This window comes from Pundamilia nyererei, unplaced genomic scaffold, assembly GCF_000239375.1.
Source record: "Pundamilia nyererei isolate P.nyererei 1_Seehausen unplaced genomic scaffold, PunNye1.0 scaffold00030, whole genome shotgun sequence".
In the NCBI taxonomy this organism is placed as follows: domain Eukaryota; kingdom Metazoa; phylum Chordata; class Actinopteri; order Cichliformes; family Cichlidae; genus Pundamilia; species Pundamilia nyererei.
In genome coordinates, this window is record NW_005187431.1 from 4699858 (window position 1) to 4712017 (window position 12160).

Genomic DNA, 12160 nt, shown 5'->3' on the forward strand with positions numbered 1-12160 from the left:
CAGACGAGCACTGCGTCCCATCCATGTGGCAGAACTTTAGGTTGAGTCACAAACACTGACATGCCTTTACTTTTACCGAGCGTTCTACTGTTTTTACTTATTTTCCTTTTTTAAAAATGTTTAGCTTCTTTTGTCTTATTTTCACTTTATACATATCAAAGGAAACAATAAAATATAGAAGACATTATCATCATGGCTCAGTTTCTCTGCGCACTGATCGTACCTGTGTTATTGGGACTGTCACAAGGCAAACCCACAGTAACCGGAGCCAATCTAGAACAAAAGTAACTTTTATTTATAAAGCATTCAACAATTCATCTGTCACTTGCAGGACTTAATGTTAAATATAAGACCTTACCTCTCTTGCAGCTCCTGTGACGCTCCATCTCTTCTTGGAGTATTCACCACAGCAGCAGGTTTGGTTCCCGGAGCCTCGGCAGCTCGGGTAGGACCCAGCTTCAGCAAACTTTGATCAGGCAGGTTGTCAAACAGTTCTGGGTCGTCCTGGATCACATCAACAAGCAGGATGTCCTGTTCGTAGGCTGTTAACTCGTCCAAAATGCCAGGCTGAGAATCACCAGCTGCTTCTCCTTGGGTTTTATCCTCTTCCCTGTTTGCTATTTTAGACGGGCTTGATCCCTCTTCTGTGTCTGAGTGTGATTCTCCATCACTCAAGGCCGCACCGTTCTTTTCGTCGCTGCAGGAAGAAGAGCAGGGCTCTGTCAGAACACCTGAGCTAAGGCTCGGCTTTATTTTACGATGTAAGGAAACTTGTTCTGAAATTCGGTTACCCTGCTCCACATCATCCTCGTCATCACTTTCTTCTTCACTGCTGGGAGAAGACTGAGGTTCCCTTGGTGTCTCAGGAGTTGTAAAGTCTGACAAGCCTCTTTCCAACTCTTCAATATGGTGCTCAAGACAATCCTTGCAATTATCATTTTGTGGCAAGTTGCTCGCATCTTTGTTCATCTCTTCCTCATCTGTACTGCTTGAGCTGCAGCACGAGAAGCTTCTCTGGCACAACTGCCGTTGTGGTGAATGGACAGGGGAGAGCAAAGGTGGAAGCATGAATTCATTCAAGTCTGACTCTACGCAGTGTTCATGGGAGATGCTGCACAATAGTGAACCCACTGAAGCATTGCCCCTAAACGGACTTGCACAATAATATGGGTCCAGTCTGGGGGGGCTCCTGCATGGGAATGGTTCCTTGTCATTTTCATATTCATCTTGAGGAAGGACAAAGGATTCACATGAATGAAAGGAGTCAGGGCTGTGCAGAGGAACATTGGGAGAGGAAGAAGCTGTTTGGGCTTCTTCACAGGAGGACAATATTTTGTCAGCAACATTGACTCTCTTGGGAATAAGCGATGAAGGTGGGAGAGAAGATGTTGTGGCTGAGAGGCTGCTCATGCTGCCCTGTGTGAATGGAGATGACATAAGAGACAGAGTGGTGGCAGTGTCCCAGTCACTCAGGCCGAGGACTGAGGGGGAAGGGGTCGATATGGAGGTGACAGTTTCTGGTCCATTAACTAGCAAAGCCGAGGCTGAGACTCCATCAGTGCCACGCTCCCTTCCACACTGAGCTGGAGGGGGGACTGATGCCGTATCTGAATTAGGCCTGGTTTCTAACTCTTCAGGCTGGTTAAACAGCGGTGAGGTCTCCATGTCTTTTCTGTGCCTTTTCTCATTTCCCTGAGCAAAAGCGCTTTCTCCATCCTCTTCCAATTTCTCTGTAGGCGCCTTCGGGGGAATGTCCTTGAACAGGTTACTGGATGAACCTGGCATACTTTGATTAGCTGTTGCAGAGTCAATCCCATCCTTTGCTGATGGATCAATAGTCCCTGCTGTGGTAGAAGCATTTGCTGTGCAAGTCTTTGAGAAAGGCCAGGCCATGTAAGTGCGTGCACATGAAAAATGTATTTTTCTCAAATACGCCCTTACTCTCTGGCAAGTGTACGACTCTGGTGCATCTGTATCCTCGTCACTAACATGATCGATGAGATCTGACAACACGTGTGATCCATCAGCATTTGTGGGATCGCCTTTCTGACCACCTGAAGCGCTACACTTATCGGTGGGCGCGAAGTCCAAAGTGCTGCTGCACTCAATGCTATCCCCTACCTCTCCCTTTTCTCTACAAGTCTCTGGGCTTACTGGATCAGATCCTGGACCAAGGTCCACTTCAGCATCTCTGTCACGCATGCCACCTCTGCAGTTGCCTGTCTTTGTATGCTCATCTAGTAAAAAAGAAGCAGAACAAGTTGCAGAGTCTTCGCCTGTCTGACTCCGGTGGAAAGGACTCACGGTATGATGGGATAATGGCTGTGAATGCATGCCTTCATCCAGGTGGTTCTGGCGGATCAGACTTTGAGACTGACAGACGGTCTTCTCATCCTGAGCACTTGGACAACACTTGCTAATTTTAAACAGAGCCTTTTTCTCAGTTTCTGATTCATTATGCCTTAAACAAGTAGGCCAAAACCGTATTGAAGCTCTCATCTCCTGCTGGAAGCAACGCACAACCTTGTTCTCGAGAGCATCCGGTAACGCATACCCACAATCGTGACCGCAAGCTTCACATTTTTTGGCAACGTCACAAAGGATCACTTTGGGATACTGGTTTATCCACACAATAATCTTCTTAGAGCTCTGAGTGATTGTGTTTTCTTTTTCGATTTCTGACTGAGCAGCAGGTGGCTCTGACCCTGGGCTAGCTCTTTTTAGCTTACCCGGCACCTTGCGCTGAGGGGAAGTGTGTTTACATTCCCCACAGAGACCACAGTGGGGGGCTCCGACGGCTCTTCTTAGTAACACTTCTGAACCAGTAAGACCGGAGAGGTTTGGCTCTTTATGTCTACCAACATCTGCAAGTGGAAACAAAACACTTGTCAGAGAGTGCAAAACGAAATAACAATGATTTACCTAAGCATCAGAAAGAAACATCACCGTGGCTTTCTTTCCTTTTTTCTTTTTCTTTTTAATAACTGCTTTTCAAACAGCATCGATTCCAATCAATATCGGCACCATTTGGGATCATCTCATTCACCATCTTGAACAAAGGCTTAGAGCAGTGACTGATTTCATTAGAGGCAGGAAAGTCAAACAGACCAGTTAATCACAGAGGCATCAAACGAAAAAAACCTGAACAGAAATCAAGCTAATCAATCAAAATTTTAAAACTGTGTATATACTGTATATTCTGTGTATTTATTATCACACTCTTATTGCCTGTTTATGCCCCGTCCTTACCCTCAACGTCATGCTGCTCTGGTGTACCTTAATTGCAACTTGGGGATAAATAAAGTCTTTCTGATTCTGATTTTGAAAAGCCAAACCAGGAGATATACGAACCAATCGTGTTGCTGCACTGAGGAACGTGGATGACGTCCTCACATATATCGCGGTGGATATATTTACTCATGGATCAATTAAATCAACAGTGTCTATTCAAATGAACTAGAATGGCATTTGCTCAGTGTTCTGTCAGGATGAGCAGGGACCTTTTCCTCCCCCGCATATAATTTTAAATTCTGATGACAACTCAAAGTTAAGGTGCTCTCTTTGTTCATTTAGGTATAGGCTTCAAAATCAGCTGAGATGGCTTCTGAGTCGCGCAGACTTGCTTCTTGAAGAACTTTGTTAGGATTTGTCCTTCTTAACGTCTCACCCTTGAGAAAATAAATAAAATAAAAATCGATTTTCATATCAGTTTAATTTACCGAAGCTACCCAGGCACAACCTTTTTTTTTGAAGGCTAACCCATAAGTGATTATAATTGTGACTGGTACAACAAAAAGGCAGAGAGGATTTGAATTATGTCAGAAAATAAGCTCCATAGGAAATAAATGAAGACACTAAATTATAACACTTTTGTTAGGCCATAAATGTTCTGTGTTCAGTGCAATGACACTGTACACATAATTTACTAGAAAACACCTTGTCTGGGACAATGGACAACATTAAAAAATGTAAAAATAAATAAATAAAAAAGATTCACAATTGGGGCACTTTTGGGGAAGTATTTCATATTGCAGGAAAAAAATGTCTAGAGCTTGTGTTAACCAGAGATCTTATTTCAGACATCTAACCAAAATATCACTCAAAAGATTGACTTTAGGGAACTTGAAATACAAAAATGTAAATGTGTGTTAAGGTTTAGAGAAAGAAAGAAAAAAGCTCTTACTTTATAACTGGTTATGATTTAGTAACAACGACTGACTGAGCCTGGAAAACATACATTTGGTTAACGTTCCCACTTCTAATAAAGAACTGTAAAGAGTAGGTTCACTAAGCTTGAGTGGCAGCTATGTGGAACAGCTTCCCAGGCTGTGAATGAGACAATCCCCAAATTACCCAACTGAGGTTTTGTCGATATGTGAAGCACTAACCATGTGATATTAAGTGAATAAGGCCTCAGTCACACAGTAATGAGGGAAAATTGAGTACTCCAGCCAGTTTTGACTGGATGCTAGAGGTTAATGGCATTCACTAAAGGATTGCTGATAAACCGGTGCGAGACCCCCTGGCAACCACCTGCTACTAGGGAAAAAGGTGTATTCCCCAAACATTTGGATGAAACATACTTTTGACTGCTTTGGTCACTGGCATAGTACCGGGATTTTGGTTTAAATGATAGCGAATGACTTGCATAGGCTGAACTTTTACTTTCAAGACCATCTTCAGGTTTTACTTCAGCTGGGAGAGCAGTATTTGCAGACAAACATGAAAAACTACAGGCAAGTGCACCATCTTTTTGAGCAACGTTCAAGAACATAAGAACCACTCCCAAAAAGTGTGGGAATAGGCATGTTTCCCTAGCAACCGGTGGTACTATCACGTCCAATATGGGGACAAATCTGTAACAACATTGTTTTTATACACTTTATAAAATAAATAGATTATATTAAAAAATCTTAATAGGAATATACAGCCGGGGATTTATTTAGTCAATCTAGCTCATGTTCAGCAAGTAAGACGAGTGCCAACTATATGAACAGGAAATGTATCTGCTATTAGCAGGCTGCTAGTTAGTGTATAATTAAACTCCATCAGCTCCAATCCGGGCAAGTAATAGCTAAGAAGATCCTTCATGTCAGGTTCAACCATGAACTGCATGATATCCACTAAAACTGGATCGTGTTCAGTAGGACTTTACCACATTGTTAGCTTAGCATCTGACACAATTTGGCACAAATTAGCAAAGAGTTAGCTAAAAGCATAAACCTATCACAAAACGCCCAATTGTAAAATCAATTTAAAGGCAGTGCAATTTAACCAACCTTAAAACCTTTAACCTTAAAAACTCTAACTTATAATCCAGCTAAAGTGCACCTTACTTGGGATTCCCTTCGCACTCCTCCCGATTTTGCAGAAGCAGCAGCGGGCTGAGGATCACACCCGGCGGACGTGGCCTTCACTGAACTCCGTCCCTCTCTAACACCGACCCTCACGCTTTTAGCCCGGCGTGCCACACCACTTTTACCATTAACGTCGCACTGTCTGAAAGGACATCTACTCGACGTTAAATCGGTCTGTCTCCTCCTCCTGGCCAGAGTCGCCTGGCTTGTCAGCTTCATTTGATATTTGGACCTTTCACTCCTTGGATTCGTCCTACCGTGGAGCCGTTTGAAAACACACCAAATAAACCGCGGTCTGAGGCACGTGTTTCTGACCCCCCTGCTCTGTTGATACTTGCCTCTAGTGTTCGGCCCGTCTTGTTTATCAGCGCCTCGTGACTCAGAGTCTACTTTACTCTTTGTTTTCTGCGTACCTGAGCCATTCTCCTCCGGCTCCTCCTCGTCGTGAGTGCTCGGCGGCTGTGTCTTCTTTTCGGAACCCATTGTGTGCGTTAAGTTTTGGTCGGGTTTATTGCTGCCCGGAGGTGACACCATATCTTTCTCTGAAATTAGCTGCACGGAATCAAAGTTTTTCTCTTGCTTTTTGCTTTCAGCCGAAATTCTATTCAGTAACTTTGGGACTCGTCTCCGCCGCGGGGTCAGCTTTAACCCAACAACGTCTTTTAGCGCTACTCTGTTGAGTTTCACCCTGCTAGAAGATGGAAACATGCTAACAGTTAAAACTGTGCCTTCCAAAACTTATTAAATAATTTACCAGGCTGCTATAAAAATATTTTTCAGAGTAACGCTGGAACTTGTTCTTCTTAAACCATCATTACGTTACTATTCGGGGCCCTCGCACTCGTGTTGCTGCCGCTCACTGTTAATTTGAGATTGACATGGGGAGCTAAGGTGTGCCCGAATCATTGCGCATGCGCAGATCATTTTGCGTTTCTTAGCCGTCCTACGCACATTGCCAAATAGCTTCTATAACTATACTAACTTTTAACCAGAGGTGGCCCAACTATAGATATTCTGTACTCAATTAGAAGTGCACATACTTGTATTAAAATACTCTTGTAATACTCTTGTTAATGATTTAACCTATTCACTCAAGTAAAAGCAACAAAGTACAGGCTCTGGAATGTACTCAAAGGAAAAGTAGCAATTGAGGACGCTTCTACCAGGAATTTTGGTCTAAAGCCAACAGAATCTCGCACTATGTTAATATAATAAAATCATATTAATTGCTGTGAACACAAACTTATTTCAAAGAGAATTTTAATTCTAATGATTGTGCATTAGTTCTCCAGGCTTTGGTCTTTCAAAGTCTTCTCTGGACATTGGCTGCTTTTTCACTCATTTTCATTCTTGTCCCTGTATTGGACTATTTTCAGAGGAATATTTCCATGTGCTAAATGACTAAAACTTGACCCATGAATCATTGAAGAGTTAAGAAAAATGGTACCAAAAAGCCTGCCAAAAACTCTCCACAGCAGACGAACAGCAACTGAAAGTCATGTATGTAAGAAACAGGAAAAAAAACCCAGCAATGACCTGACACAGGACGTGAGACATGCATCTGGCCCTTCAGATGATCCATCTACTGTTCACTAAAGCCTCGTCAGAAATGTTGCAAGTGAAAGGTTGGCTGTAAAGAAGCCGTACCTAATAAAGGGAACTGGGAAGAAAAGGCTTATGTATGCCAAATTACAAAAGAAGTGGACTGAACAACATTTCTGATCACGTAAGGAACCCAAAATTCTTTGGTTCACATCACTGTATGTACAGACTAATGTACAGGTTGCTGTTCAGGTTATACCCTGCTTTTCACCCTATCCCTAGCACATCTGCAACCCTGAATGGAATAGATGGTCATCAGTAAGTACATAGGAGGACAGAAGAGAAACACAACAGTGAGTTTCTACAGTCATCAGTAAAAGATGGTGGAAACTTTGTCTTGGTTTGGGGTTACATGAGCTAGTTACGATGAGGATCTTGTTGAAAATATAATATGTGTTTATAATTTCAATCACTGATGAAATTATAAACAGAGAAAAGTACCATCAGACATTGATCTCTGTGCAATACCATCTGCAATGTATGGTTTGGCAGCAGATTTATTTTTCAGTATGACAGTGATCCCAAACAGACTGTCAATGAAGCATACCTGGATATAAAAACACACAATGGAGCACTATAAGTCATGGACTGGCCTCCCCAGAGCCTGAATCTCAGCATTAGTGTGGGATCATCTTGATCATCTTAATAGAGAATGGAAGAAAAGGCAGCCAACATCCAAAGAGCTTTGATTGTCTAAGAAGCCTCGAACTACTCCTTAACTCTTTAAATAAATTATGAGCAAGCTTGCCTAAGAGAGTTCAGGTAGTGTTGAAGGTGGTCATACCAAATATTGACTTTCAAGCTTGTTAGATTTGTACAATCTCCGATTTTGCCTTGTATACTGTATTTCCTTTTATATTTGCACATATCAATAAATCACCTCACATATTTCCACATTTCCAAGAAATATATAAAGAAATAAATGGTGGCTTGAGACTATTGCACAGTACTGTAAATAATAAATAAATTAGCCGGCATTTTGCCGGTTGTCTGATATGCACCACTGCCTGAATGAGTGATGAAATACATGTCACTGGAGTAGAGTTCAGTAGCAGTGCAGTGTTAGAACAGTCATTAACCTTGAGATTCCCCTGCATAACCCTTCCCATTTTCATTTTTAAGGGTTCTTTAATTCTCTTAAGGATATTACTGACTGGAGTGAGATAGTCCAAGGATCACATTCCAACCCTCAGGCCATATTTAGATGATATAGCTGCATATTCTCATGTGAGTGTAATAAGTACATTAATGGGATGAAATAGAAAACTGTTTTTATCCAAGGTCTAAAACTAAGACATGAACTAGAGTGGTGCAGCAAATACTGTGTGTAGATGTGCGGGTGAACCGAAACTGTAATTGTTTGATATTAGTGTGTGGTGGAGGTGTGGTCCCGGGCTCGGCTGCAGGGGTGGAGTGGTGCAGTGGGCTCAACGGGGCGGTGCTAGGGAGGCAGGTGAGAACACAGCTGGTGGCGTTTGGACTGATAACAGTCTTCTTTCCGTTTTTTTAGTGAGGCGGGAGAGGTGTGCTTAAAAAAAGCTGAGACCGGCACTGCATCAAACTGTGTGTGTGTGGAGTGCATTCTACGTAGTTCTTTTCTGAATTGACTGAAAATGCCCAATTATGGCTATAGCATCCTGAAAGCGGGGCTTAGTTTTAGAGGTGTTTTATATACTTCTTTCCATCAACCACACTTGTGCCAGCTATTCATGCAGATGTGTGAAAAAGGTATGCTATGTATTTTGTGCATAGTTTTCAAGTAGATCATGCATCTCTTGAAACGGGGAAACGAGATGAATGCAGCATAATGATGGATGCAGATTAATAAGGAGGTAAAACTGATGTGCCATATATTCATCACATTTTATAATGTTAAGTTTCACATGTGTTGGGGCTTATGTGATTCAGTCAGTGTGCACTAAAGTTCAAGAGCGCTGGCACCACAGTAAGCCCTTTCCTTGGGCTTATCACACAAAACCATAAATGTCCAGATGTCCAGTCATAAATTAAGTTTATTTACATCACTGAAACTTTCAGATTGTGAGGCAGGGTACAACCTGGACAGGTCAAAAAGTCAAATATAAAGGCCCCAAAATAGAGCCCTGTGGGATCCCATTACTGTTTGATTCCTATTTAATATGGATGGAACTAGTGAGGAGTATTGGCAACTCTGACATTTTATTACAAATTATAATTGGGACAACAACAAAAAAACTGACAAATGTTCTCAGAAATATTTTGACGACTTTATTTAATTACCCTACTAAAACGACAGATAATTTATAGTCTCATTTTTTCCATATTTTTTTGGAAGATTTACTCTCACAATGGCACTTCAACTGGGTTTTTTGTTGTATTTTTTCAGGTATTATAGTGTGTAATTTACAACACAGGCAATTTTACTTTCAGTCAAGTGAGAAGTAGTTTTTACAAAAAACAAACAAGTAACAACATGAACGAATGTAAGAGACTACAACAACAACCAAACTAGAACATTAGCTGACAAATACACGCAGAATGAGATGTGAGGGGTGATGGTGAGACCCTGGTGTTGGGAAGTAGCCGGTCCCTGGACTGTGGCGGCCTGATTCACAACACCAGCTGTCCCGCCCCACCGTGTCCGTGTCAGCAGATGGCGCTCTGATGGGTAAAGTTTTTTTTTCCAGTGGGAAACTGAGAGGCAGTTCCACCTCATTGCATCCTCCCTGGGTGCACAGAGTCAGCTATGCCTCTTCTTCTCTCTCCTAATCTTCGCTACATCTGTGACAGCTGTGAAAAAAGAAAAAAAGGAAGAAGAAGATGCAAATTAGAATCCGAGGAAACCATCTGAGGCGAGCAGAGAGAGAGACGCCGAGACACGAGGGAACTTTCTCTGGGTTCCTCTTGTTGGGTTATCGTAAATCCAGACGTGAGCGAGATTCTGGGAGTCTCTGCCCCACCTCTCTACACCTGCCAGACATTAGACCACCCACAACCCCCGCTTTAGCTCTCCACAGCTCCGAAAACATCCTCTATGCAAATTTTATAATCACGCCACAGCGATGAAGTGCGTGTGTGTACGTACAGTGAAGAGGGGATATAAGCTTTTACTTAGCATATGAAATGAGTTGGGATTAGAGTGAGATAAAGAGCAGAGTGAAGAGCGGAGCGAGTATTACGAGCGGAGGGAGTGTTACGAGAGAGGTCACTCATAATTTTGCTTCTATGAAGCACTTTAAATCTTCCTGACTGCTCTCACAGGCTTTGGAACAGCACGCTGGGCTCGACTCAGTGATAAAGAACACCAGTGGTTTTATCCGTTATTGTGCACTTCAAATTAAAATGGTGGTGAATATCAGCATGATAAAAGAACATTAATGAGAGAGGAAGAATCACCTATCCACCCAGTGATCCCAAACCAGCGAGTCTGATTCCTCCAAAGTGTTAAACGTTTTCACTTTTCTAGCTGATGCTAATTTGTTCTGGAACAGACCCATTAAAGTAATTCTGCAACTAGCTGTCATGTTTAATATAAATTAACCTTCCCATTATTTTCTTAATTAAACCATTAACAGTTTAGGAAACTGTGTAAACGTCACACAAATACCTACAATTAAGGTCGAAAATGAAGTGCTGTCTGGACTCCTCCCCCTTGATTAATAAACATCACTGTTTCACTCCTGGATCGCCCAGGCTGCTGCAGCTTATTTGATCTCTGCCTTAATTTGCTGACTTGGGAAAACTAACTTTTATATCCTGAATACTGTGCTCATAACAGCTTCCTGTGGGGGCTTATTTGGTGTAAAGCTGAGATGGAGAAGTAAAAGAAAAATAAAGCACTGCCTCTCATTCATCAGTTAAATGTTGCGACACATGGGAGGCTAAGCTAAAATCCAATTTCCTCAAGAGGGCAATAGGAAATATATGTACGCTTTCCTTCAAGTCTGCATCTTCAAATGACTATACTGACAGAGAAAGCGGCGTACGAGGAGTGTGTTCCCTTTGTGCGCGCTCTCTGCTTTCCTGTGTGTGTGTGTGTGTGTGTGTGTGTGTGTGTGTGTGTGTGTGTGTGTGTGTGTGTGTGCACAGCAGTTGTTCTTCGTCTCGCACTTGTTTCCTCGTGTGCTGCTGCTGTCCACTGAGAAATACCTCTCTGGAGGAAAAGTATGGGTTTATTTGTCATGAATAATTTGAGACATCACACAGTACAGTGGCCCCTTCTGCAGATAATTCAAGCATATACACATCAATGTAAAATAAAGAAAATGCCACAAACATCAAGCTTTAACTACATTTTATATTTTAACAGAAAACAGGAAGTGCATTCGTTTTTTTTGCAGTTAGAAGCTGGATGCGAGATTTGCCGGGAAGGCTGCGATTAAAGCTGATTTATTAAAAACACTTCAAATGGTGCTTGGAGAATACATCCTGAGGAGTTGTAGACAACAACAAAAAAACCAAACAAAACAGAATATTTCAGTATTGTACGTATTGTAAGTTGTTTAAGGGGAGTACGTCTACATTTAGACGTTCCCTTTGTCACATTTTCTCCATTTTGTCACCGAGCCATTAGATCGGAGGGCTCGGAGAGACGGGGATCTATTTCTTTGTCTTTCGCTGGACCGGTTTGAAGCTGACGGGAACGCGAGCAGCAGCTGAATTCCTTTAAATAGCCCTGCCTGCTTCATCATATGGTTGCTATGGCAGCCAGCCCCTCGTTTCAAGATAACGTCCACAAGCTAGGAGAGAGAGACCCCCCCTCCACTACCCCTCCTCCTCCTCACTTCCCCACCTCCACCTGAGCACTATGGATCTACACAGCTGCTCGGCAGACAAAAAAAAAAAAAAAAGCCATTTAACAGCATATACGAATAACGCTTTGTGTGCTCGCCGAGTGAGAAATAATCAATATTGGCGCTATACATGTGAGCAAGTTCTCAGAGGGCGATTCAGGAGAAGTGCTTATTGAAGAAAATTGAGTGTTTAAGGCTTATAAGACAGGGAGGAAAAAAAATTGTTAAGGAGGCAGAGAGAAAGAGTGTGATGCAAAAATGAGCAAATCAAAAGTGAAACAGATGAGTGAACAGCTGGTACAAGAAATGGGGTGATGCTGCGAGAAATGGAGGGTGAAAAAAGAGGCTGAATGATCTGTGACATTTGTGCGAGAACGCAGGAACCGAAAGATAAGGCGGCGTAATGGCAGATCTATTCAAACGCGTCTC

General features: G+C 42.3%; 1 protein-coding gene across 1 annotated transcript in view; it reads right to left on the reverse strand.

Moving 5' to 3' along the window:
* Positions 1-6211, reverse strand: part of topaz1 (testis and ovary specific TOPAZ 1) — a 13840-nt gene extending 7629 nt beyond the window's left edge. Inside the window, exons 1-3 of the mRNA XM_005728907.1 lie at positions 5771-6211; positions 359-2864; positions 224-273 (exon numbers count right to left, since the gene is read on the reverse strand). Coding sequence (XP_005728964.1) covers positions 224-273; positions 359-2864; positions 5771-6065 — 2851 coding nt within the window. The 5' untranslated portion in view covers positions 6066-6211. The remainder of the gene's footprint in view (positions 1-223; positions 274-358; positions 2865-5770) is intronic.
* Positions 6212-12160: the final 5949 nt, after the last annotated feature.